The following is a 26,637-nucleotide window of genomic DNA, read 5'->3' as shown; positions in this document are numbered from 1 at the left end:
AATTCTGCTCCCCACCTCTGGCTACACACAGCAGGAATCCAGGATGAGATAATGTAGACAGAACAGCTGTTCTGTTCAAACTGTTTGGTAGCTTAAAAGGAAATATTATTCATGAAAATGTTGACATTTTTGTAATTGCGACTTTAGCCCAGCTATTTCAAGTCTTTTCTTACATGAGTCAATATTTGTCTATGGATCAGTATGGAAATGTTTTTGTATATTTAGAATTAACCTTCAGTGTTTGGTGTTACAGGTCAGTTTTATTTTCTATTTAAACTTCTAAGGAAGTTGTGGCAGCCTCCGCCCAGCCTCTGATGGCCTGTTCTTGCTGGGTCTGCCTTTCTGTTGCTATTCAAACTGGATTAGGACGGCTTTTATTCCTCTTCTGAGTATGTTACACACCAGTCATCTTTCCACAGCTGCTTATTAAGCGTGAACTAACATTAACATTCATCTTCTGCAGTTGTGAGCAGAGGATCCATGGTTCCCCTTCCTTCCCTCCTCCGTGGCTCGCTTTAAAAGAGCAAAGCGGGAGAAGAGCCGCTGAGTGGGGAGGAGAGAGGGACAGAGAGCCTGCTTGCTTTAAAGGAGCAAAGTGGGAGAGGAGAGGAGCCTTCTCCCCTTAAACCCCTCTTCTGCATTATTAGCAGCATCCTTCTCCACACACCCCACGCGTGCTCCTTGTCCCTTGAGTGCTTTCCCTTCCCTCCCCACTTAAAACGTGGTTACAAAGCACGGATCCACATGGATCCTCAGGATTTTTGCACTGGGTCACCCCAAATTCACCATCAGATCACATAGCATGTCCATGGTTACATCTTGCACCAAAACAATCACGCACCCACTGTTGCCTGGGGCCGCAGTGGTGCAAAAACGTGGTTACAAAGCATGGAACCACATGGATCCTCAGGATTTTTGCATTGGGCTACTCCAAACTCACTGTCAGATCACATGTCTGTGGCCACAGCATGAACCACAAAAATCATACATTCACTGTTTCGTTTAGAATATTTTTTTCTTCTTGTTTCCCTCCTCTAAAAACTACGTGCGTGTTATGGTTGGGTGCGTGTTATAGAGCGAAAAATACGGTGTATACACACACACACATAATACACACACACACACACACACACACACACACACACACACACATATATAAGCCTGCTTAGCCCAGGCTGCTATTGGGGTGCCCTCTAGATGTTGTGGACTGCAACTCCCAGTATCCCTGGCTATTGGCCATGCTGGCTGGGAATGATGGGAGTTGTAGTCCAACTGGAGGGTGCAACATTGGCTACTCATGGCTTGACCCAGACATTAGATTGCATCAACTTCAGAAAAGGAAAGTTCCCTGTCATTGCTGCTTGCGTTGATCAACCTCTTAGCCTTCGTCTTTGTACATGGAGGAGAGAACTATCAAAGGCTACTAACCATGATGGCTTATGCTCTGCCTCCACAACTGCAGCAATCAGGTCCTTCCCACCGCCATCTGGCTGGCCACTGTGAGAACAGGATGCTGGCTAGATGGACCATTGGCCTGATCCAGCAGGCTCTTTTTACATCCTGATGCTCTTACTGATGTTGAAAGGATTTCCATCTCCCAACAGCACGTTGCAGAACTGAAGGTGAACCTCATACATGCATGGATTATTTCATGGGAGGCACAGCCCCTTTCACCATATATTCATTGCCCATAACTTCTGACTCTATGGCTGCGCACACAACCTTGACTGGAACCCCCTGCCCCCCAAAACCCCCTATCACAATATATTTAAAGCACACCCCTCTGGAATCCCGTGAACTGTCATTTGTTATGAGTGCTGTAGTTTAGTGAGTGTGAACTACAGTTCCCAGCGATCTTTGGGGGAGATGTGTCCTTGGAATGTGCTTGGAATGTATGGTGGATACACAGCCTTCGAAAAGGATTTGCTGCCAGATTATCAGAATTGGATTGGAATCTATTATTATTATTATTATTATTATTATTATTATTATTATTATTATTATTATTATTATATTTTCCCACCCATCTGACAGGGATATAAGGATATAAGGATATCCTTATATAGATATAAGGATATAAGGATGCAATAAAGCATTAAACATTGAAAACTTCCTTCAGAGCTTTGGTACTGCATGAGAGCGCAGGGGACAGCCTGCAACCTGTAGCCTCTTTTGCAACCTGCTCCCCTTTCTCTTTCCTAGCAGCCATTGTAAAGCGCTGCCTGGAATAAGAGATGGGTTGCAGCACAGTGCTGATCACACATGTTGCATGCAGTTCGTCCCAGGCTTAACCCCCTTTGCCAGGGAATGCAGTGACAGGGCAGAGCTAGATGGATTAATGGTCTAACTCAATATAAGGCAACTTCTTCCATGATTCTCAGGAGGAGCGCGACTGCCTCCCTCTTGGGTGATTTTTCTTCTTCTTACTTCAGGCAACTGCGACCTCAGGCATACCAACCACCTTTTTGCCCTTAACCTGGTTTAATGGGATGTAGCCTAAACAAATTGGGATGGAGTTCTATGTACAAGCACATCACACCTTGTTGGGGCAACAACAGCCATACCGAAGAGATTTTTAAAAAAGCCTTCTCTTCAGGACACTCTCCCGCTGTCACAAGGCAGTTGAACAAGAAGCGTTGCATCTGTTATTTGGCTATAAAATGGGTGTGAGCTGTTGACGTTTTGGGTTGAAGGAGGAGAGGAGCACAGCTCCCTTTAACTCGCCACATTCCACAGCATTACAGTGGTACCTCGGGTTACAGACGCTTCAGGTTACAGACTCTGCTAACCCAGAAATAGTACCTCGGGTTAAGAACTTTACCTCAGGATGAGAACAGAAATCGTGCTCCGGCAGCACGGCGGCAGCGGGAGGCCCCATTAGCTAAAGTGGTGCTTCAGGTTAAGAACAGTTTCAGGTTAAGTACGGAGCTCCAGAACGAATTAAGTTCTTAACCCGAGGTACCACTGTAATCTGTTTCCACTTAGCCTAACTCTGATATGAGAAGTGAACAGCCAGGAGAAAATGGCTCAGAGCAGCAGACTTTGGCAACAGAGGGCGGGAGAGAGGTTTTGCTCCCCTCCCTTTGTGCTATTTTTTAAGAATAAAAATAATAACGACCCATTATATAGCTGAAGAAACAAGGTCACATTTACATGTACGTATACCACTTCAACAGTTTCTGGCATTCACTAAACTGGGAGCCGTAGGCTCGTGAGGTCCGCATGCATGACAAACTACAGTTCCCAGCAGTTGCAGCCTGTGGGGCAGCACAGGTGGGACGCCATTACTCTCCCAGCTTCCCAGCACCGTGGGTCACTGCTGCGAACCAAGAGACAGAGGTGGGAAGTGCAGGGAACATGGCTTTTTAGATATGAAATGGAGGAGGCACCATCTTGTCCCTTGCCTGAGGTAGCAAAATGTCTTGGGGTGACTCTGGTAGTGAACTGTGTTTGGGGATGCTTTCATGAAGAAGGTCTGGGAAGCTGCCTTATACTGAGTGAGACCAATGGTTCATTTGGCTCTGTACTGTCTACAATAACTGGAATTGGCTCCCAGGGTTTCAGGGATGGGAACTTGTCCCCCCTGCCCCATGTTGTAAGACTACAACTCCCATTATCCCTGACCATTGGCTATGCTAGCAGGCACCGATAAGAGCTGGAATCTGACAGTATCTGGAGGACCACCAGCAGTTTGATGGAGGTCTTTCATTCCTGTATGTGTGAGCTAACAGTGTTCTTCAGCCCCAGGTCCCCAGAGGGAACTACATTTCCCATCATCCCTAAACTGGCTGTGATTGATGGGAGATGTGGTCCAACAACATCTGATCTAACATATTTGGCAACAATCACTTCCCCCAGTGTCTTCTCCTAAGAAGGAAAGGAGACCTGACTTCTCTATCCCAAACTTCTAGGGGGACTTTTGCAGGGTGATGCCTTCTCCTTCTCCGGTCCCTATTTTCATTCTGCAATGGCCTTTCCCAATATTGGCTGAACATTGGCTATGCTGGCTAGGAATGATGGGAGTTGTAGTCTGACAACAGCTGGGGACCCAGAGATGGAGAAGGACCGCTGCGAGGTGAGAACTGCAGAGAGATTGAAGAAGCAGAGGTATTTGTCTTCTGTTCTGCTGCATCTGCTGATAGAACAGGACAACCACCACCACCCCAACACACACATTGAGAGGGAATGGTTGTGTTTGTAATGGCAACACGCACACACACACACACACACACACACACACACACACACACACACACTGTGCTGACACAACACTGTTAGTTGTTATCTCACAGATCTGACATGAGAGGTTTAGATGGAGCAGCATGGCTCCTGATATTTCCACTCAATAACTGTAAGGAAAGGTCTCTCTGGTCTGGCCAGGACCAGTTTAGCTGTCCTGAGGACACATGCCTAGAAACTGCAGCTCTCCCCAGTGTTTCAGTTGGAGCTCTGTCAAGCTGGAAACAGTTTCCACATTCATTCAGGCTGCGCAGAGAGAAAGGAAACTGAAGAGCAGGTGACTGAGGTGAGATCTTGGCATGGATAACTAGCGGCAATTCTCAGAGGGGCATAGCCACTTCTCTGCATTCGCAGTGCCTATTGAATTTTCCTAAAGAGGAAAAATCACCTCAACATATGGATCCCGGATGTTTTCTTCTTCTTCTCCCATTCAGAAGCAAATGGTCTCTCCCCTCTCCCCCAATGAATAACGAAAGCTTTGATTAAATAGCTAAAGATGTATTTTGAAACCAGCAATTAACATCTAACAGCACAGGATAACAAAGGCTCTTTAATTGCTGGTGTGCTTGATCAAATTATAACCTCGGTACGAAGAAGCGAACAAGAGGCTAGCAGAAATGAATGTGAATGATTATTGCTTTTCATAAGCTGATGTGGATGAGGGATATGAATTGCATTTTAATCCAGAGGTGAGGAGCGATATGGGACCAGTTTAGCAATATTTATTCTTGAACTCTGCATGTGTGGAGGACAGCCCATGGACTCAAGAGGCTGCCTTTGTGCTCTTAGCATCCTTTGGATATGTGTAGTAAGGTCGAAATCTCAGGCGAATTACATTTATTGTCGAGTATATCCTCTTCATGCAGGGAAGAATCATAGCTTGGTGGCAGAGGGCATGCTTTGCATCCACAAAGCCCAGATTTAGGTCCTAGTATCATCCATTAAAAGGAGCAGATATCAGGTGATGGTAAAAAAAGGTATTCCTGAGACTATAGAGAACAGCTGAGTCAGATTAGACTGGCAGAGAGGGGCACATATTACGACCCAGTATAGAGCAGCTTCTTGGGGTTTTACTTCTGTATGTTGGCTGTGGATTGTGCCCTTAACCATTAAGGATGAATGTCTGGTAAATTTCAGTTTCAAAGTTTCTAGTCCTTGTAACCGTATACTTTAATTCTACTTATCTTAATTTTCTGATACTGCTCTATAAAGCAAAAGCCTCTCTAAATGTTTTTATTATTATTATTATTATTATTATTATTTTAAATACATATTAAGTTTGAAGCTGAGATGCCAGGATGGGCTTAAGATGCTGAAAATGGGGGATGTGTTAGGTTGATGGAAACTCATGAAGGAATCTGGACTTCATTCCTAGAATGCTCTGTTTAAAAGAGTGAAGAAAGTACATGGGTGCCCTTGACTCTCCACAACTCTCTGCCCTCCTATCGCTTCTTTCTCAGTTTTGTTGATTTGTTTTGTAGTAGTGGAGGCTAGAGAAGGGATGGGGTGTGATCCTTAAAATGTCGGAATAGTCTTTAAACGCCCATTCAAGTTCCTATATTGAGCATTTAGGGTGCACACCTTATTTCTGTTATTTTGGGTCGTTAATATTGTGTGTTTAAATGTTGGAACTCGCCCTGGGACTTTGGGGAGAAGGGCAGGTCATAAATTCGGTAATAGCGACACCAATTAATAATAGTAATAACGACAACAACAATTTATTTAACTTATTTGGAATCTGATAAAACCATGGATAAGGAGCCTGATAGCAAGCCCCTTCCCTTCTTTTAAAGCCCCCAATTATTGTCCTTTGCATGGCCATTCTGTGCCATGGTCTGGTGGTGCACTATGCCACAACCTTGCTGAAATTAAACAGTTCCTGATCTGGTTAGTGACTGGATGGAAGGGTCTGGAACAACACAATCCGAAACTCTGCTTTTCCAAGGCTCCTGACCATGTGCAGAGTCCTATGCAGGGACAGTTGCATGCATGTAGGCACTGTTCTGGCATGCAAAGGAATAAATGCAGGCGAGGGTCATCTAGTCTTGTTTTGTCTACTTGGGCTGGTAGCATCTCTCCATGGTCTCAGGCACAGCCTGCCCCCTCCTTACCTGCTACCTGATCCCTTTTAACTGGGGATGCCATGAACTGAAGCTGAGAGTTTATGGGTGCCAGTGGTGTGTTGTACCATTGAGCTATAGTTCCTCACCAAATTTATGTAGATTAATTCAATGATGCTCTAGGATCCCTGCTCTGGGCTAGGGGTGAACACTTAATTGCGAACTCATCTGATGCGTGCCAAAACATCATGGTAGCCAAAGTGGGGCCAAGAGAAAGTTTTCCACAGGCTCCAAAGTTTGCAAAAGTACACAGAAATCTTCAGGTGAAAAAAACTTAATGGGTCAAATGCCAATAACCCAAAATAAGACCAGTGAGAAGGGCTGGGCATTCCACCCTGCAGTGTTTTGCTTCAGGTGAAACTTGTGAGCTTCTGATTCTGAACAGCTGCATGAATGAAAATCTAACCATTAAATGATGGTTAGGGCAGATTACAGGCACCATGGATGGAAAAGAGCTGAGGGTCTTACAGGCCTTGACAAGCAGCCGCCTTCTCCTGCTCTGTTTTCCAAGGTAAAGAGTCATGGAAGCTCCTCAATGCTGCGTGTCTGCCTCCTTCCCTGAAGGGGATGCTGCGACATCCGAGTTCTTCTGCCAAATTTCTCCCAGAACCCTTTTGTTCCTCTTCCTTGCAGAAGCAGGAATGGGGGACGGAAAGGAAAGGAAAGCTTTTGGGAGGCGTGGAGGAAGTTGCTACAGAGCAGGCCCTCTTTTTATACCTGCTTTCCCTCAGGGTTTGTTCTCTTCTTTTGACACCTCCCCATTCTTATGCAGCTAGGAAGTTTGCAGCATGAGGGGTGGCAAGCAATTTAAATAACAGGCCTGGGAGGGGAAATCACAGGCTCCCAAGAGAATCGAATAGTGAATACTAGTGATTCATTCAGATTCTGAAATATACTTGACAGTGCTATCCTAAGCTTTTGCTGAATATTGGTTCTTTAAAAATTGCATGTTAGGGCATAGGAAGAAACTTGCAATATTTTTCTAGATGTGGGCAACATTCACATTAATTTAAGGAAGGGCTGTCTCTGATATTCTTTCCCCCAAAATTATGCCTTATTGTAGTAAGACACCAGAATGAAAATTGAATTTTTAAATATATGTGCTTAACCCTCAGTCTTTTAAAAATATGCCTTTACTTATTAATCAGCTATAGCCTTACTTGATTAATCTACTAGTCATATGACTTAAACCTTACAGTCTTAATTTTTAAAAACTAGCACCTGTTCTGGTGTATACTGAATTAGCGCTCCTATCTTTCGTTGGAAAAGCATTGCTGTCTACCTCAGAGATAGAGAATCTGTTGTTGTTTTGAGCTACGACTCTCAACATCCCTGTCCTTTGCCATGCTGGCTGAGGCTGATGGGAGTTGGAGTCTAAACATCTGGAAGGCCACATGTTCACACACCTGCTCTGCTTTATATGGGAAAATGGATCTTGCATACTGGGATTCTAAATAATTTTATTTTACTATGTGCTTGAGAGAGAGAGAAAGAGAGAGAGAATATAAGTGTGTGTGTGTGTGTGTGTGTGTGTGTGTGTATGTGTATGAATTCATTATACATTTAATCATGCCCATTAATTTCAGTGGGTCGAATCTGAGTAGGACTAAGCTTGGATGCAACCCTGTTGATACTACCATAGCAAAACATCTTTCTTGGTCAGTGCTACCAGCCCTCGCGGAGGGATCTTGCAGTCCTTATACAGAGCTATCGTTTTCAGCATTTCTCTCAATATCCCCCACAGAAGAACATGCAAGATGGCGTCGGTGTTCAGGAGCGAAGAGATGTGCCTGTCGCAGCTTTTCCTACAGGTGGAGTCTGCCTATTGCTGCGTGGCAGAGCTTGGAGAGCTGGGCCTGGTTCAGTTCAGAGATGTGAGTAGACATGGGAACCTGTGGGGTGGGGAAGTGGTGTTGGTTGCACTCCCAAGAACCAGCAGCAAGGGTTAGAAGGTTCTTCAGAAGGTTTTTTGTACTCGGTGCCTTTTCTGTCACCAATCAGCCCCATGTAGAGTGGATTGCCATAGTCTAGATGCGAGGTTACCAGATTGTGCACTGCTGTAGCCAGGCTATTCTGGTTCAGGAAGGGCCAAACTGGAAATAGGCTCTCCTGGCCACTGAGGCTACATGGACCTCAAGGGACAGCAGTGGCTCTAGGAGATATGAACCTGCTTTTTCAGGGGCAACTCCATCTTGAGTTGTCTACCCAGTTTCTCCATCTTGTTGTGATTCAGCCTCAGTTTATTGGCCCTCATCCACCTCATTATGTCCTCTGGACACCAAAACACCTTTCTTGGGGCTCGTCCACACTTCCTGCTTTTCCTGTGCCTAGAAAGCATGGATCCGAGAGCGGTCTTCAGTGCTGCATCAGAGCAAAAAACAATCCAGACAAAACCCAGATTGCTGTTTGCTCTGATTGAGCGCTAAAGAACAGTTTTCGCTGGGGGAGAAGCAGCAGGACAAGATCAAGTGTGGTTAAAGCCCAAGACCAAACAGCCTCCTGATATTATAGAATCATAGAATTGTAGATCTGGAAGGCACCCTGAGGATCATCTAGGGCAACCCTCTGCAATGCATGAATACGATGCTTGAAATGCTTCTCCCTCAGAAGTTCCTCCATCAGACAGTTGATCTGGGTTGCGTACACACAATGCATTTAACACACACAAACACACATACACCTCGCAATGAATCCTGGGAATTGTACTTTGTTGAGGGTGCTGGGTATTGTAGCTGAAGTTCCCAGGATTCTTTGGGGAAAACATGATTTTCTCTAAATGTATGCTGCCAAGACCTGCCAAGGAAAATGAAGAATATATTTATGTATGCGACAACGGTGGCAAGAGTTTTAATAGCACAAGGATGGAAGAATGATGAAATCCCGACAAAAGAACAGTGGCAAGAGAAATTGATGTGGAATTGGCAAAACTGACGCACAAACTACTTGACAAGGATAACTATGACTTTAAAGAAGAATGGGAACCTTTTACAAAGTATCTAAAGAATCAACAAAATGAGTTGGACTCCTTGGCAGGTTTTGAATAAACATACACCAATTTATTTGTTAACATAATAGATAGATAGCTTAGAGATTCTTACACTTTTACAATATGCAGAGAACAATATGTGTTAATAAACCAGAAAGAGGAACTGAGGGAAGTCGTAGGGGGTAGGGAGGGAGGATATGTGGAGGTGGGAGGGAAAAATGGTGAAAAATATAATTGTTGAGATAATTTGTTATGTGAAAACTGTTAATAATTTAAAAAAATAAAATAAAAATAAATGTATGCTGTTTATGCAGTCAATTTAAATCCTCACAGGAGCGAGTTTAACAGAGTTGTCACTCACCAACACCAGTGGCAGTTCTGCCCATCTTGGCTGTGACGAAAGGCAGTCTCTGCCTGGAAGCACCTTGACCCCAGTTAATATATGGGGTGGGAGCAGAAGGGGTAACAAAGTCTGGACCAGAAGGACAGGGCAGCCTCTGCCACAGAGTTCCTTCTCCTTTATTGGGATTGATAATGTCAGTGCTGGACTTTAGGCTCTCAAATTTCAGTGGCACCCTGTTCAGCGCTAAAATTCCTTCCCGCCTCACACGCTCTGTTCTACAGCATTATTTTGGCGCCCCTTGCAGAGCAGCGCCCAGTGGAAGTGCACTGGCTATGCTACCCTAAAACCACCTCTGCTTCAATCCATAGTGCCGAGGTGCTGTAAACAACTGCTTGCGGGATTTTGTACATACTCTGAAAGTTGTACTGTCTATGCATATACAGATGGAAAGATTTCAAGAACGTTAAGATTTGTCTGTAAGATTGGTCCAGGGACAGCCAATCCTTTCAGATGAACTCTTTTAATTCATTTTGTTGTGGTTGGATTAATTTTAAATTATTATTTTTTTGCAAATACGTACAAATCAAAACTTACAAACCTGAAAAAGAAAAAAGAAATTAAGGTTACAAAAAAAGAAGAAAAGAGAAAAAGAAAATAAAAAATAAAAACAGAAACATAAATAAATATCATACACTGATACTGTTAAATCTTAATAAAGAAAAAAGAAAATCATAAATAAAATGACATTAAGTTATTCATTATTAAACTAATACTTTACAGATCAAACACATATGTTTTAAACAATTACCTCTTCCGTGTCATCCATTTTCCTAATAAACTGACATTTCTTAAATATTTCAATTTTTTTCGTGTTTTTTGTTCTTTCGTTCTTTGGTCTTCCGTCAGTCTCACAACAGTTCATTATTCATAATTGAAACTAACTTATCTGTATTTCAATGCATCGCTCATTTTGGTATCAGGGAGTGTTTTTTTACTTTTGCAGGGTTACTAATTTTTATTATTAATATTTATTTAGTTGAATGCAAATGTGAATAGCTTCCAGCGAAAATTTGTGAATGAAGTCAGAAGATGCGAATCCCTGGAAAGGATCCTTCGTAAGTAGACTTGTAACTTTCTTCTTGTGCTGTTCTTCATTAAAATGAGCTGCGGAACAGGTTTCTGCTTTATAAAAAGAATAGTAACTCAGGGATGTAGCAGTAAAAGATGCTGGCTCTTTTTCTGAGAGGTTTTTTTAGCATATTAAAAAAATATATATTCCCCCAGAAATAGAGTTTAAACACAAGACAGCATTAGGCTAGGTTCAATTCCTGGTATCAGGGCATTTTCAGGATACTGTTCCCGCAGGTGGCTGTGGTTTCAGACCCCTTTCGCAATGGATTTGTTTTGTAATTTACTAAACAGGCCATTATTCACCACTGGGCTATCTCTTCCCTTGACATGGCCCACAGCAGAGAGCCACCAACCTTTTTGAGCCCATTTTGGGCCCATTTGCAAATGGGAGAAGTTGTTATAGACATCCTACACAGACCCCAAACAAATAATAATAATAATAATAATAATAATAATAATAATAATAATAATAAATTTTATTTATACCCCGCCCTCCCCGGCCAGAGCCGGGCTCAGGGCGGCTAACACCAGTAAAATTACAGTAAAAAAATAAGGGGGGGGGGAAGAACCAATTTAAAATACAGGTTAAAATGCAGTTTAAAATGCAGCCTCATTTTAAAAGTAGTCCATAGGTCAAAACCGTAAGGGGAGGGAAACATAAGGGTCAGACTGAGTCCAAACCAAAGGCCAGGCAGAACGGCTCAGTCTTGCAGGCCCTGCGGAAAGATGTCAAGTCCCGCAGGGCCCGAGTCACTTGTGGCAGAGCTTTCCACCAACTCGGGGCCAGTACTGAAAAGGCCCTGGCCCTAGTTGAGACCAATCTAACCACCTTCCGACCTGGGACCTCCAAAATGTTGTCATTTGTGGACCTTAAGGTCCTCTGCAGGGCATACCAGGAGAGGCGGTCCCGTAGGTACGTGGGTCCTAGGCCACACCAAACACACACCACACCCTATTTTATTGGCTACAACTGAATGCTTCTTTTGAGCTTTATTTCAGAGGGGTGGGGAGGGACCTTCTGGGAGCCAAGGAAGACCTCTGGGGGTACATGCGCACCCGTGGGTACCATGTTGGCGACTCTTGATGCATAGTATAGCACTGTTTTACATTCAGATGAAAATTAGATGGCACCTTTCTTTCTGGTTTGCTCACAGGCTTTCTGGAGAGTGAGATGGGGGATGATATAGTGCTTTTCAAGCCTGAAAAATGCCCAGAGACACCACTACCTCGAGAAATGATTGACTTAGAGGTAAGCAGTTTGGGACTGGTACATGCATGTGCCAGTCATGTGCTAGGGAAGTGTTGTGTGTGGCATTGGCAGTTAACCCATTGTATATATTAGGAGAAGCGTATACTTCTTAATAGAAATACACTGCAAGGAGTTGTATTTGTCCGTCTGAGTGTTGGGGGAGAAATCCAGTGTTAACAGTAGGGCAATGCTTTTGTTAGAAGCAAAAATAAACACAATGAAGCAGTGTGATGAATTACATTAGCTAAAACGATGAATGGTGGCTGCAAATTCCTAGTGGATCTTGCAGCTAAGGCTGTTTTAGGGTCCAGAGTTCTCCTAATTTTCGTAACTCATTCAGGCCGTAATCTTAAAATCAGAATGGGGAAACTAGGGTTCTCCAGATAATGTTGGACCCAGCCTGCTCAGTTTTTTGTGACATTTTTGTTGGTCTTCCAAAAAAGGCATTCCCAGTGGCTTTCCATCATGAGAACATATGAACATTATTGGATCATCAAGCTATAAAGTACTCTCTCTTATCTCTCCTGTGTCTCTGGCATAATCTCTATTGATATCTTGTATAAAGAGAAATGAAAAGGGACCTATGTCTTTCCTCAACACTGAGAGTAGCCAACTTGGTGCCTTCCATATGTTATTAGACTGTACTTCCCATTGTCCCTGACCATTGGCCATGCTGGCTGGGGCTGATGGGAGTTGGAGTCCAACATTATCTGGAGAACCCTAGTTTCCCCATTCTGATTTTAGGATTGCAGCCTGAATGAGTTAAGAAAATTAGGAGAACTCTGTACCCTAAAACAGCCTGTGCTGCAAAATCTGCTAGAGATTCACCGTCACCATTCATCATTTTAGCTAATGTTGGTAAAGGAAGATTTGTTGTGTTTCCTGTTACTTGTTTTAGTGTCTACACATATCTTGAGTAATCCATGAATAATTCATTCTCGGGAACAGCGCTGAGATTTTAATATTCACGGCAAGATTGCCTAACATGCTGAGACGTATTTTGAAATGTTTACCGTGTAATAATCCATCTTTATAGTGATCTGTTTTGTCAGCAGTGAGGTGCATGAAAGAATAATTGGGCATGCCTTTTGTTTTGCTCTGGGTATAAACAGGGAGTTTTGGAGAAACTGGAGGCTGAGCTGGAGGAGGCTAACAAGAATCTGCAGGCACTGAGGCAGAACTTTCTGGAACTCACTGAACTGAAACATCTCCTGAAGAAAACGCAGGACTTCTTTGAGGTGACGTGATTTTCGAATACACTCTTGGCTTCTCGGAAGATTCTACTGGTTGGAAGCAACCTCTTAATTATTTGTTTGAAGCCCTGAGGGAAACCTTGGGCCTGTGGGCAGAATGTGGCCCACCAAGCCTCTCTCTGTGGCCCTCAGAACTCTCCCTAGCCACACACCCTTCCTAGTCATGCCCTCCTTGAATGTTTTTGCCTGGCTGGGATGCGTCCTTGAACTCTGAAAATGCTTCTTGCTTGCTTGAGTGGAGGATAGAGAGAAAGCTGGGTGTAAGCCACACTTAAATCCATTAAACCCCTCCATTTTTGCCTATGTCTCTGGCCACCATTGACATTTGGCCCCCCGAAGGCTGCTCAGACAGGAATGTGGCCCTCAGATGGCTAAATATAGTAGATGTGATCAGTGCCCAAACAGAATTTTCCTGGCCACAATATGCACCTGGGATGAAAGAGCCCTAGCAGCTCTCCATTTCAGTGGTCCTGATTATTCTGCTGCTTACCCTTTCCTAGTCAGTCATCTGCCCTGCTCAGCTGGTGCCCCCTTGCTTGGGCTCAGAAATTGCCTGCAGGAACTAAGGAATTCTGGGACTTGCAGCTCTTGAGAAAATACATCATATACGGCAGCATAATCTCTTTAATCTCTCAAACTCCCAAGTCTAGTTTTAATTGTTCTTTAAAAAATGCCTATGTGCTATAGTTTGATGAGGGTAAGGTAAAGGTAAAGGGGCCCCTGACCATTAGGTCCAGTCATGGCCGACTCTGGGGTTGCGGTGCTCATCTCTTTATTGGCCGAGGGAGCCGGTGTACAGCTTCCGGGTCATGTGGGCTAATGACTAAGCTGCTTCTGGCGAACCAGAGCAGCGCATGGAAACGCCGTTTACCTTCCCGCCGGAGCAGTACCTATTTATCTACTTGCACTTTGATGTGCTTTTGAACTGCTAGGTTGGCAGGAGCAAGGACCGAGCAACGGGAGCTCACCCCGTCGCGGGGATTTGAACCGCCGACCTTCTGATCAGCAAGTCCTAGACTCTGTGGTTTAATCCACAGTGCCACCCGCGTCCCTCTTTGATGAGGGTACAGAGGCTTATATATTTAGAGATCCCCAGCCTGGCTGATACCTCACAGAACTACAGTTCCCAGGAAAGAACTAGATGATGCTCAACTCCAACTCCCATCATCCCTTGCCATTGGCTATGCTGGCTGGGGCTGATGGGAATTGGAGTTCAGCAATATCTGGAGGACCACAGGTTCCCTACCTCTACTCTGATAGTCGCCTTTTTGGTGCCAGGTTCAGACACATTTTAAATGATATTTTAATCGGAACTGCCTTTCTACCCACCTTAGCCTAATGTTTTTAGCCTTTCTTAAAAAAAACAACAACTTTAGATTTGAAAAACCAAAATATTGTTTGTGGTTGGGTTTTGCTTTTAAACATCGTGTTCATGCGACGTCTGAATAGTTTTGTTCACATTTTTTGTACCTTACCCTGGAATCTCATGTTGAAGTGAGGTTCATAAATATTTTAAATAATGATATATCCATACACAAATCTTTCTGTTCCGTGAACTTTCAAATTAGACCTGTAGAATAAATTTAATTCCTGATTTCAGACGGAAACTAATTTGCCTGATGATTTCTTCAATGAAGACACCTCCGGGCTGTTGGAGTTAAGAAGCACACCTGCAGCCGTTGCTGCAAAACTGGGGTTAGTATCATTTGTGCTGATTTATGTTCTCGCAAACTAATTGAGAGAGTCAGGAAATCAGTCAGGAGGAGAAAGTCAGTGACACAGAGGAAAGGCACATGGTGGATCTACACACAGGGAGGAAACGTTATAAATAAATCAGAACTTAAATTGTTATGGCAGAAGGCTGGGAAAGGCACCTTTACAGTGGAACCTCTATTTGCGACCATAATCTGTTCCGGAGGTCCATCCGGAGGTCGAAACGGGTCGCTGGGAGAGGCGCCATTGTGTGCAGGCGCAGGCGGCGATTGCCCGCTTCTGCGCATGTGCGAACGGCGTTCACCGCTCCTGCGTTTACACAAATGGCAGCAAACCCGCTGGTTACTTCCAGGTTTGCCGCAGTCGTGACTTGGGATGACTGTAAGAAGAGGCAGTGGTAGGTAGAGGTTCCACTGTTTTCTGTAGCAACAGACTTTAGTTTAACACAACTCTGGACACTTCATCAGTTGAAGAGTCTAGAATATTTTAACTAATCAACCTGATCTAGTTGAATGGCTAGCACCTTGAGGAGGATTTTTCTCTGATATTCCTAGCCCTAGATTTGTTGCTAAGTTGCAAACCTACCCTATATTTTATATGTTGGGAATAAACTGGGGAAGTAAATTTAATCCTGAAGTCCCATGGTTATGTGGGAAACTACCAAAGAAATGGCTGGCTGCCTGAATTTAAGAAGCACGGGGCTTGACTCACTCTCTAGTCTAGCTGAAAGAGTCCCCAGCAGCGTTTAAAAACAAGTTTATGCAGGGTTTGTGAAGCATGGGAAATACAGGTTATTAGATCTTTAAATACCCCATTTTAGACACTTACAATATGCCCCTGCATTGCACCTCCATCTCTACCCCTTTTTCCATGAAGAGACTACACACTTTAGTAAGTTTAAATACAATACTTACATAATTGGAGGTCTCATCCATGCATCAGCCAACGCTGCAACACAGGCAATAACTTCACAAGTACAAAACATAAATATGTGTAGTGCTTAGTGCGGAGAGGGTTGACTCGTGACATATCCTTTCTGTTTGTGTGACATGCAGATTCATAGCTGGCGTGATCAAAAGGGAAAGAATGGTGCCTTTTGAGCGTCTGCTGTGGAGAGCCTGCCGAGGAAATATCTACCTGAAGTTCAGCGAAATGGACACACCCCTGGAGGATCCTATCACTGTAGGTGGAGATGGTTTAAAAAACAAAACAACCAAAAAATTTTCTGTCACTTCTGCTGTTGTGTTTGGTATGCGCAGCGCCATTAAATTGCAAGCGTAGTATTTCGTCGGCTGCGACTATTTTAAAATTCCACTTGGGTTGCATTTATTTTCTCCAGAAAGAAGAGATGAAAAAGAATGTGTTCATTATCTTCTATCAAGGGGAGCAACTCAGACAGAAAATCAAGAAGATTTGTGAAGGGTAAGGGGAAATGTGCTGTTGAGAAAGCAGTGCTGGCTGTAACGGAGGTGTTTTTTCTATTGTGATAAACAAGAGATTGGGACAGAACTAAGAATCCTGTGCGGAGTGGTATTTCCTGCTTCTTGAGGTGAACCACAAAATCCCTCCCCCATCCACCCCCCTATCCTACATACAGAAACCAACTGGAGCAACAGCTGAATCTTACTTTAGCACTGGGATGTGGGACAGCACCCTCCACCACACCTGAGGACAGCAAGATACTTAGTGGGGTGCGTTGCAGGCTGTGTAGCACATACAGCTTTTCCTTCCAACACCTCACTGCCTCACTCTGCCTAATGATAGGGCCGGTCGTGACTAAATAGGTTCGTCTCTCAAACCTGAGCATGAGGCAACCAGTCCGCTTTGCAAAACTGTACCTCCTGCCTTTATCCCTCATCACTAGGTCACCTGCCTCATTTGTCTAATGGTAGGGCTGGCCAAGGCTAAGGCCCTGCGCACACCCTGAATTTTTAAACACGTTTCTTCCCCCAAAGAATCCCGAGAACTGTAATTTTTAAGGAGTTGTAGCTCTGTGAAGTGCAAACTACAGTTCCTGGGATTCTTTGGGATTCTACTGAGCAGTAGGAAACCAATCTACCAGGCAACATCCTACTTCCTAGCTCTAGCAGTCATTTTCTTTTTTACTTTTTTAAAAAATGCATTTTTATTAAAGAAATTTTAACATAATCAAACATTCAAATTACATTTTACAATTTCCATTAACCCCCCGACTTCTAGCAGTCATTTTCAATAACCTCTGACTCAACTTCAGGAAGAACTTGATGGTGCTATGAGCTGTTCGGCAGCACTGGGTTGGAAGGTGGTTGACTATCCTTCATTGGAGGTTTTTACCGCATTTTTCGCTCCATAAGACACACTTTTTTCCTCCTAAAAAGTAAGGGGAAATGTCTGTGCGTCTTATGGAGCAAATGTGTGGTCGATCGCTGGTTCCCTTTCCGGTCCCGGCCTGTTCTGCAGACGGAGGCCGTTTATTTCCCCAGCGACATGTGACTGGCTGATTGGATTATCTGTCTGGAAACTGTAGAAACGGCTCCCTTTCCTTTCCTAAAGAAGCTGCAGAACTGTGAGTTGAACCCCATAAAAACCGGATTTTTTCCCTTTGCAAAGTAAGCTCAACAACTTTGAGCTGATTCTCAAAAAGGGCTTTTCCCCTTTGCAAAACAAGCTGCACAACTGTGAGCTGATCCCGCAAAAAACAGAGCTTTCCCCCTTTCCTCCTCTAAAAACTAGGTGTGTCTTATGGTCAGGTGCGTCTTATGGAGCGAAAAATATGGTAAACAGAGGTTGGGTGGCCCATCTGTCAAGGAGTCATTAACTGTGATTCCTGCATTGCTGGGGTTTGGAGTTGATGACCCTTCCAGCAGCACAATTCTATGATTCTGTAGGTCAGAATCATGCCCAAACTGGGTGTGTGCTGCTGTAGTCCATTGGAGATTCTGGCGCATTGTTTTTGACAAGATGCAAATACAAATAGCTAATAGGCATCTGAGACAGCAGTACAACTCCAGCAGTGCAAGAGCTTGCGGCTCTTGTTTTTACTGCAAGTTGTTTTTAATTAGTGTCATTGCTCTGCCAGTTTCATGCGTGGCAAATCCACACGCAGATCTATCAAAAAATATAAAGTGGAATAAAAAATAGTGGGTGTTACCTGCATCCTCCTCTCTTTAACTAGGAGGTGCTTGGATGATGCTGACCGCTTCAGCAGATCTATCCGCCTGAGAGCGGCTCCCCAGCGAATTCTCCTTGAGTTTTCTTCTGATCGCATGTGCCATTAGGGTAAAAGTGACATTCTGTATGCAAAAGGGCTGTTAGAAGATCAAAGCCAAGTTACTGTGATCGTGTGGGAAAAGTACCAAATCTGTGGGCTGCAGTAAAGAGGAATAATCTTTCAGGCACGATTTAAAAGTCTAATTTGAAGATGGGTTCAGAACTCAGAAGCATATGAAACGGAAATAATAATGAAAAAGGGCTAGGAGGCTTGAGGTTTTCTTTTCTTTCTTAGAATATTTTGTTGGAGATCCCATTTCAGAGTTGAAATTGGAGCAAAGATTAATTATTCTTTCGTAGCGCTTTCTGCCTAAAATCAAGGAGCAAAGTATTATTGACTTTGCCTTGTACTCTGGTTCATGCATATGCAAGGACTGTCTTGTAATCAGATGGTAGCTTGGCAAACAAGAGACGGCCCAGCCAGTCCGTGTATTATTGGAGAAAAAGATGTGGTACTTCAGGCAAGCTTATTATGGCTACTGTGTACTCGTGATTAAGGGATGGGGCTGAAATTTGATTAGATTTGCATTTTAATGCGAGCCTGCCTGATACGCACTTTAGAAACAGCACACGAATCGAAATGTGGCTATCCTTTGAAATTTATGCTTTTCCAAATTTTGCCGCACAGTTCGCCAGCCAGAAAAAGAATTGTGCGAAAAGGTGTGTGTGTGTGTGTGTTAGGAGAAAGTGTGCATCAATGAAAATAGCCAAATCATTTGATTTAGGGGAAATTGCTTGCAAAAAAGTTATATATTAGGCAAAATGGCATATACAATGGGGAGAGATGCGCACCAAAACTCTTGCAAAATTTTGTCAGGACTTAAAAAAAGAAACCTACAAATTGATGTGGAAATGAGGTGACTCAAAGTTCAGATGGGGGCAGGGGTGTGTGTGAAACTAAATGAAAATGAGATTGACAGATTTGTTCATGCCTATTCCTGCTTAAAACGCCTGGTCATGCTGTACCATTGAAATAATTCTGTTTTGAGGAGGAAGGAACTTGGAGCATAATAATGTGTTACAGAGAACGTGAAGCGGCCACTGAAAACTATGCCACCCTGTGTGACCCAAGCCTTTGTTGTTTGGAATGGAAAGCACCTTTGCTGTAGTTCTGCATGGAATGAACAAGCAGAGAGAAGCCTGTTCCCCAGGGTTCCATTACACTAGGAAAGCAAAGCCTTTGCAGACAAGGGTCTGTTTGACTTCCTAGTGGTTCCATTAAGTGCTAGGCAGGCAGCAACTGTTAGAGAGGGACATAAATGCTGCCCCTTGTCCCACTAAGGCAAAGGTTTACATACCCTCCAACATTTCTCCGATGAAAATAGGGATGTCTTATTCTTATTCTTATTCTCCACCCATCTGACTGGGTTAGCCCAACCACTCTTGGTGGCTTCCAACATATATAAAAACGTAATAAAACGTTAAATATTAAAAAAAAAACTTTCTTATGCAGGTCTGCCTTCAGGTGTCTTCTAAAAGCTGGTACAGTAGCTTCAGGTTGAGCGTTTTCAGGTTACGCTCTGCAGCAACCCGGAAGTAACGGAATGCATTACTTCCAGGCTTCACCACTTGCGCATGCACAGACGTTCAAAATGATGTCACGCACATGCGCGGAAGTGGCAAAACGCGACCCGCGCAGGTGCAGGTTGCGTTCACTTCAGGATGCGAATGGGGCTCTGGAACGGATCCCGTTCGCATCCAGAGGTACCTTATCTCCTTGGCTCAGGGGTTGGATAACAGCATACCCTCCAACAGTTCTCCAATGAAAATAGAGACATCCTAAGGAAAAACGGGACATTCTGGGATCAAATCATAAACTGAGATGGCTTCTGTAAATCTGGGACTGTCCCTGGAAAATAGGGACACTTGCCGCGTCTGGGTTTAGGTCGCATTCACATGATACCACTTTAAACAGTCTTAACTTTCCCCAACGTATTCTGGGAGCTGTAGCTTGTTAAGGGTGCTGAGCGGCTTAACAATCAGAATCTCATCCCAGGGAACTGTGGGAATTGTAGCTCTGGGAGGAGAATAGGGACTTCCTAACAGCTCTCGGGACCCTTAACAAACTACAGCTCCCAGAATACTTTGAGGGAAGCTATGATAGTTTAACATGTTATCATGGTGCTTTAAATGAAAGTTATGAATGTGGCCTAAGTCCCTGACTCTGAGTGCACCAAGGATTATGCTTACTGTTGAGCCGCTAGCAGTCCAAGCACAGCCAAGTGAGTCAGTCACTCTTGTTTTCACCAAAGTCACCACAGAAGAATTGCTGTGATTACTAAACAGCTTGATGGTGGCCCCTGCTGGCTTATCATTATTATCATAATTATTATTTTATCTATACCCCGCCCATCTGGCTGGGTTTCCCCAGCCGCTCTGGGCGGCTTACAGCACATTAAAAATGGTAAAACATTAGACATTAAAAATTTCCTGACACAGGGCTGCCTTCAGATGTCTTCTAAAAGTCAGATAGTTGTTTATTTCCTTGACATCTGATGGGAGGGCGTTCCACAGGGCGGGTGCCACCACCGAGAAGGCCCTCTTCCTGGTTCCCTGTAACCTCACTTCTTGCAGTGAGGGAACCGCCAGAAGGCCTTGTTTTCAGTATGTAACGAACACAGTAGTACAATGATTGTCACTAGCTTGTTTGCTTCGACTTGTCCCCCCCCCCAGGTTCCGTGCCACGGTGTACCCTTGCCCCGAGTCAGCTGGAGAACGCCGGGAGATGGCTGCTGGTGTGAACACAAGGATTGAGGATCTAAACACAGTAGGTCGCCTTGGGCCTCGTTCCTGTGACTTAGTGGTAGGCCTTGCCTGGCCAGGGTTCTTCATGTATGTATGTCCTCTGTTCTCAGGTTATCACCCAAACCGAGTCCCATCGGCAGGGGCTGCTGAAGGAGGCGTCAGTGAACCTGTGGAGTTGGGGGATCAAGGCGAAGAAAATGAAGGCCATCTACCACGTCCTGAATTTGTGCAACATCGACGTCACCCAGCAGTGCGTCATTGCTGAGATCTGGTTCCCCGTGGTGGACGCAGGCGGTGTAAAAAGGGCTCTGCATAAGGGAATGGTAAGGGCCTGGGCCTGGAATTCTTTAGCTGATTTCCAGAGGGTCCTGACTAGCGTGCTCTGGGGGAATGGCTGAGGGATACAGCAAAAGATCGCTTTTCCCGCAAAAGATCCTATGTTCCATGCCTGGAATTTCCAGGTAGGTCTGATGAAGACCCTGGAGAGATGCTGTCAGCCAGCACAGACAAAGTGAGATGGACCATGGTCAATATAAGGCAGGTTCCTTTGCATCTAATTAAGTTGTTTACAAGGACCATTTGGAAATTGTCAAGGGTCTTTTTGGGCCACTTAATGATGAGTTGACCAGGCGATATCTGGTTTTCAGCATCATGATATATCACCAACTAAGCATCATGATGGGATGCAGGTGGCGCTGTGGATTAAACCACAGAGTCTAGGACTTGCTGATCAGAAGGTCGGCGGTTCAAATCCCCACGACGGGGTGAGCTCCCGTTTCTCGGTCCCTGCTCCTGCCCACCTAGCAGTTTGAAAACACGTCAAAGTGCAAGTAGATAAATAGGTACCGCTCCGGCGGAAAGGTAAATGGCGTTTCCGTTCGCTGCTCTGGTTTGCCAGAAGTGGCTTAGTCACGCTGGCCACATGACCCGGAAGCTGTACGCCGGCTTCCTCGGCCAATAAAGTGAGATGAGTGCTGCAACCCCAGAGTCGGTCACGACTGGACCTAATGGTCAGGTGTCCCTTTACCTTTAAGCACCATGATAAACCAATCTACAGTATATCACAATGTCTGAAATAAAGATGGAGCTATGTAGAGGCATTGGCTGGCTTCACGGTTTTCCCCACATTGTGATTTCTGCATAGCGCGCACACATCATGATTCACGATAGATAGCCAGGTCAAAAATTATGAACCTGATACGGCAATATGGGCTTCAGATCAGTTTGGGGTGGTATATCGCACAGCCTTAAGATGACATAGCCACTGTGGCAAGCAAATTCATTAATGAATTTGCTGGATCCTCTTTTAAAGCCTTCCATGCATGAAATAGCACAGGGATAGACCTGAGCCGAACATTAATGTTTCAGTTTTGGGGAAGGCGGCATCCATATGTACCACAGGCAGGTCAGGTACACCCAGTGTGTTATGAGGGGGACCCAATCTCACCTCCCTACCATTTGCAGCCTCTGAGGCAGTCTTCATCAAGCAGGTGTTTCAGACTACACAGGTGTGCCGACTGTTTCGGATGGAACTGGTAGTCCCAAATATCTGGAGGGCACCAGCTTGGCAAAGACTGCCCTGAGCTCATCCAAACCAGCCCATGATTGCTGTATATTTTGCAGGTAGTATTCCGTGGCACAAAAGTCTTTCTATGAAGTGGGAGAGAGCGGGGGAAGGGTTGTTTGAGAAGAAGAAAACAGCTGTTGTCAGCTTCACAATAGCTAATTTTGGAAACATCGGAAAACAAATGTCCCTGATGCTGGGGAAATGAAGCTCAAAATGGAATAATCTGCAGTATTTGCTGACAGTAGCCATTTCCGTTTTCTGGTGTGTGTGGTTTATTTTTTTATTTATTTCTGTACCATTTTAGTGCTGTCTGACCTTCACTCTGCTGCATAAGCTTCTATTTTTAATATATAAACTAGTGTTTGGGCCCAGTTGATGGATGTAGAGGCGGCATCTGAGATACCAGGGTGAAAGTGGGGGACAGTGTCCTAAAGGATTCTGTCTTCATTTGTTCGTTTAAATATTTTGCATTTTATTTTGTTGTTGTGTCTAGCACTTTTTACCTTCTGGATAAAATGAGTTTGGGACTCTGCAGAAATACTTTAAATATATAACTCTTCTGAGCAATGTCCCCCCCCCCCCCGTAATCCTAGGTCACATCAATGCTACAGATCAGCCTACTGGGTTTCCTGTACAAAGAACCCTGGAAAGTGAAGTTTAGCCAAAGCACTTGTGATGTGTGTCACAAACACATTGACATTCTGCTGAAGGGTTTGATTCCCTTGGCAGCTATTAAAAAACTCTTTGAAAATGCTCGCAGGAGGAGGGGACGTTTTAAAGCTCACAATGGAAAATTCTGGTTTCGGCTCTACAGTACCATCTGGTGTCACAGTGTTAGAATGCATTTATAATGTTTTATTTTTACTAATGTAGCTGAGTCCTGGATTAGCTTTGCTGTAGGTAATAATAATAATAATAATAATAATAATTTATTATTTGTACCCCGCCCATCTGGCTGGGTTTCCCCAACCACTCTGGGCGGCTTCCACAGAAACCAAAAAACACTAAAATATCATACATTAAAAGCTTCCCTGAACAGGGCCGCCTTAAGATGTTTTCTGAATGTCAGGTAGTTGTCCATCACCTTGACATCCGATGGGAGGGCATTCCACAGGGCGGGCGCCACCACCGAAAAGGCCCTCTGCCTGGTTCCCTGTAGCTTCGCTTCTCGCAATGAGGGAACCGCCAGAAGGCCCTCGGCGCTGGACCTCAGTGTCCGGGCAGAACGATGGGGGTGGAGACGCTCCTTCAGGTATACTGGGCCGAAGCCGTTTAGGGCTTTAAAGGTCAACACCAACACTTTGAATTGTGCTCGGAAACGTACTGGGAGCCAATGTAGGTCTTTCAAGACCGGTGTTATGTGGTCTCGGCGGCCGCCCCCAGTCACCAGTCTAGCTGCCGCATTCTGGATTAGTTGTAGTTTCCGAGTCACCTTCAAAGGTAGCCCCACGTAGAGCGCATTGCAGTAGTCCAAGCGGGAGATAACTAGAGCATGCACCACTCTGGCCAGACAGTCAGCGGGCAGGTAGGGTCTCAGCCTGCGTACCAGGTGGAGTTGGTAGACAGCTGCCCTGGATACAGAATTGACCTGCGCCTCCATGGACAGCTGTGAGTCCAAAATGACTCCCAGGCTACGCACCTGGTCCTTCAGGGGCACAGTTACCCCATTCAGGACCAGGGAGTCCTCCACACCAGCCCGCCCCCTGTCCCCCAAAAACAGTACTTCTGTCTTGTCAGGATTCAACTTCAATCCATTAGGTATTTTATGTCGTAGATATTTATCCATTTTTTTTTGCAGATGTTTATACATTTGTTTCATAAAATTTATACTGGACTTGATTGTTAAAAAAACAAAACCACCACAGTAAAATTATCCATAAAAAGATCTAATGACATTAATTTTAAACATTCAGAAAATTAAAATAAACAATAAACTGAAAACAGATTAAAACACGCATCAACTTTCTGAATATCTGGGTAGGCTTGTCTAAACGGAAATGTTTTTAGCAGGTACCCAAAAGAGTTGAGTGAAGGCATCTGCCTGATATCAGTAAGCAGGGAGTTCCAAAGTCTAGGTGCTCCCACACTAAAAAACAACAGCACCTGAGTTCTTACAAATGTAGGACAGATATTATGTCTAGCAGTGCCAGTTCCGCAGATTGAAGTGGTTGAGTGAGCATAGGTGGGGTAGGATCCTAATTGCCATCTATCTGATTGCAGGAACGTAGCGGCTCTACAATCAACCCAATCCTGACTGCGATACAAACCAAGATGTCTCCTCCTACCTTTAACAGGACCAATAAATTCACTTTGGGTTTTCAGACTATTGTAGATGCCTATGGCGTGGGTAATTACAGGGAACTTAATCCAGGTAAACGGACTCTGTTCTATTTTTAGCTGTAGCTTGGTGGGTGTTTTTTAGGATTCAAGGTTTAAAATGAAATGCAAGGTGCTTTTATTCCTCTGTCGGTTCCTATTGCTTCAACTTAAACCAGGGCTGCTTGCCTGAAATGCAGCGACATTTGGGTTTCTGTAGATTGAATGGGTTTTTTTTTTTCAGAAGGGGGGGGGGGAAGCAACATGGATATGTTCTGTTTATTGCAAGCCATTATTGTAAGGGGGTGAACAAAAAGCGCTGTCAGCAAGGCAAATGTTTCTTTACAGGACATTCAGTGCAATCACCAGTGCCAGGTTTTCAGAACAGAATCTCACCAATCATCAATTATAATGAATTTTTGGTAATGAAAATTCCCATCCTCCCGCTTGCCCAAAAAGAGGCTTCACTGTGATGTATAACAGTGCCACCTGGTGATTCCAATTACCGTATTTTTTGCTCTATAAGACTCACTTTCTCCCTCCTAAAAAGTAAGGGGAAATGTGTGTGTGCGTCTTATGGGGCGAATGCAGGCTGCGCAGCTATCCCAGAAGCCAGAACAGCAAGAGGGATTGCTGCTTTTACTGCACAGAGATCCCTCTTGCTGTTCTGGCTTATGAGATTCAGAATATTTTTTTTCTTGTTTTCCTCCTCCAAAAACTAGGTGCGTCTTGTGGTCTGGTGCGTCTTACAGAGCGAAAAATACGGTAGTTCTCACGGGCTAATTTACTTTATTTGCTGGAACCAGTACTCAAATTATGGGCTTTAATGAAACCTACAATGCTGCCTCTCTAATTTTAGGCAAATCCTGCACCCCCCTGTAAACTTTGAGACTGTTTTTTAAAAAAGGTGTCAGGCCACTCTATAATTCAATCACCAAATGCATTTGGCTTTTTCTCGCTGGCATATGGTGAGATTGGCATTACCTCCAGGGAGCCTGGGAAACGGATTTCCCAGTGCCACCAAATGGGGCTCCCCATGCTGGGAAATGGGAGTTCCCGGTGCTCCTTGGCTCAACAACCCACTTCCTTTCAAGGAATGACCTTAACGCCTTTCTCTGTCCCACAGCCCCCTACATTTTAATCACCTTCCCTTTTCTGTTTGCGGTGATGTTTGGCGATTGTGGCCACGGGACTGTCATGCTGGCCTTTGCTCTCTGGATGGTCAGCAACGAGAAGGCCCTCTTAGCCCAGAAAACTGACAATGAGGTGAGTGGCATCAGGCAGAACTGTATGCTGGCGGCAGCCTTCAAAGGTTTTGCTCCAGGGCCGGAGAAATAATTTATTTCCAAACCAGTAATTTGAAACGGGGATTGGGAAAGGAGGGTGACGATAAGTTCTTCCAAATGGCTCTTCATATACTGTAGGGATAAAGGTAAAGGTAAAGGGGCCCCTGACCATTAGGTCCAGTCGTGGCCAACTCTGGGGTTGCTGCGCTCATCTCTCTCTATTGGCCAAGGGAGCCGGCGTACAGCTTCCGGGTCATGTGGCCAGCATGACTAAGCCGCTTCTGGCGAACCAGAGCAGCACACGGAAACGCCGTTTACCTTCCCACCAGAACGGTACCTATTTATCTACTTGCACTTGATGTGCTTTCGAACTGCTAGGTTGGCAGGAGCTGGGACCGAACAACAGGAGCTCACCCCGTCGCGGGGATTTGAACCGCCGA

At 44.5% G+C, this 26,637-nt stretch overlaps 1 protein-coding gene and 1 long non-coding RNA gene across 2 annotated transcripts in view; both read left to right on the top strand.

Moving 5' to 3' along the window:
- Window positions 1-7,877: 7,877 nt before the first annotated feature.
- ATP6V0A4 (ATPase H+ transporting V0 subunit a4) overlaps window positions 7,878-26,637 on the top strand; it is a 32,874-nt gene continuing 14,114 nt past the window's right edge. Inside the window, exons 1-11 of the mRNA XM_081212247.1 lie at window positions 7,878-8,233; window positions 10,725-10,803; window positions 11,974-12,068; window positions 13,181-13,306; window positions 14,922-15,016; window positions 16,090-16,216; window positions 16,374-16,456; window positions 20,957-21,050; window positions 21,139-21,351; window positions 24,816-24,966; window positions 26,038-26,177. Coding sequence (XP_081068373.1) covers window positions 8,117-8,233; window positions 10,725-10,803; window positions 11,974-12,068; window positions 13,181-13,306; window positions 14,922-15,016; window positions 16,090-16,216; window positions 16,374-16,456; window positions 20,957-21,050; window positions 21,139-21,351; window positions 24,816-24,966; window positions 26,038-26,177 — 1,320 coding nt within the window. The 5' untranslated portion in view covers window positions 7,878-8,116. The remainder of the gene's footprint in view (window positions 8,234-10,724; window positions 10,804-11,973; window positions 12,069-13,180; window positions 13,307-14,921; window positions 15,017-16,089; window positions 16,217-16,373; window positions 16,457-20,956; window positions 21,051-21,138; window positions 21,352-24,815; window positions 24,967-26,037; window positions 26,178-26,637) is intronic.
- LOC308596953 lies at window positions 22,988-24,478 on the top strand. The gene is made up of 2 exons (XR_014012754.1): window positions 22,988-23,495; window positions 24,354-24,478. It is a non-coding gene; the product is annotated as an uncharacterized lncRNA (long non-coding RNA).

The sequence above is a fragment of the Podarcis bocagei genome (assembly GCF_964188305.1).
Source record: "Podarcis bocagei genome assembly, chromosome: 10".
Classification (NCBI taxonomy): domain Eukaryota; kingdom Metazoa; phylum Chordata; class Lepidosauria; order Squamata; family Lacertidae; genus Podarcis; species Podarcis bocagei.
The sequence above is the reverse complement of the archived record's forward strand: the minus strand, read 5'-3'. Positions and strand labels throughout refer to the sequence as shown.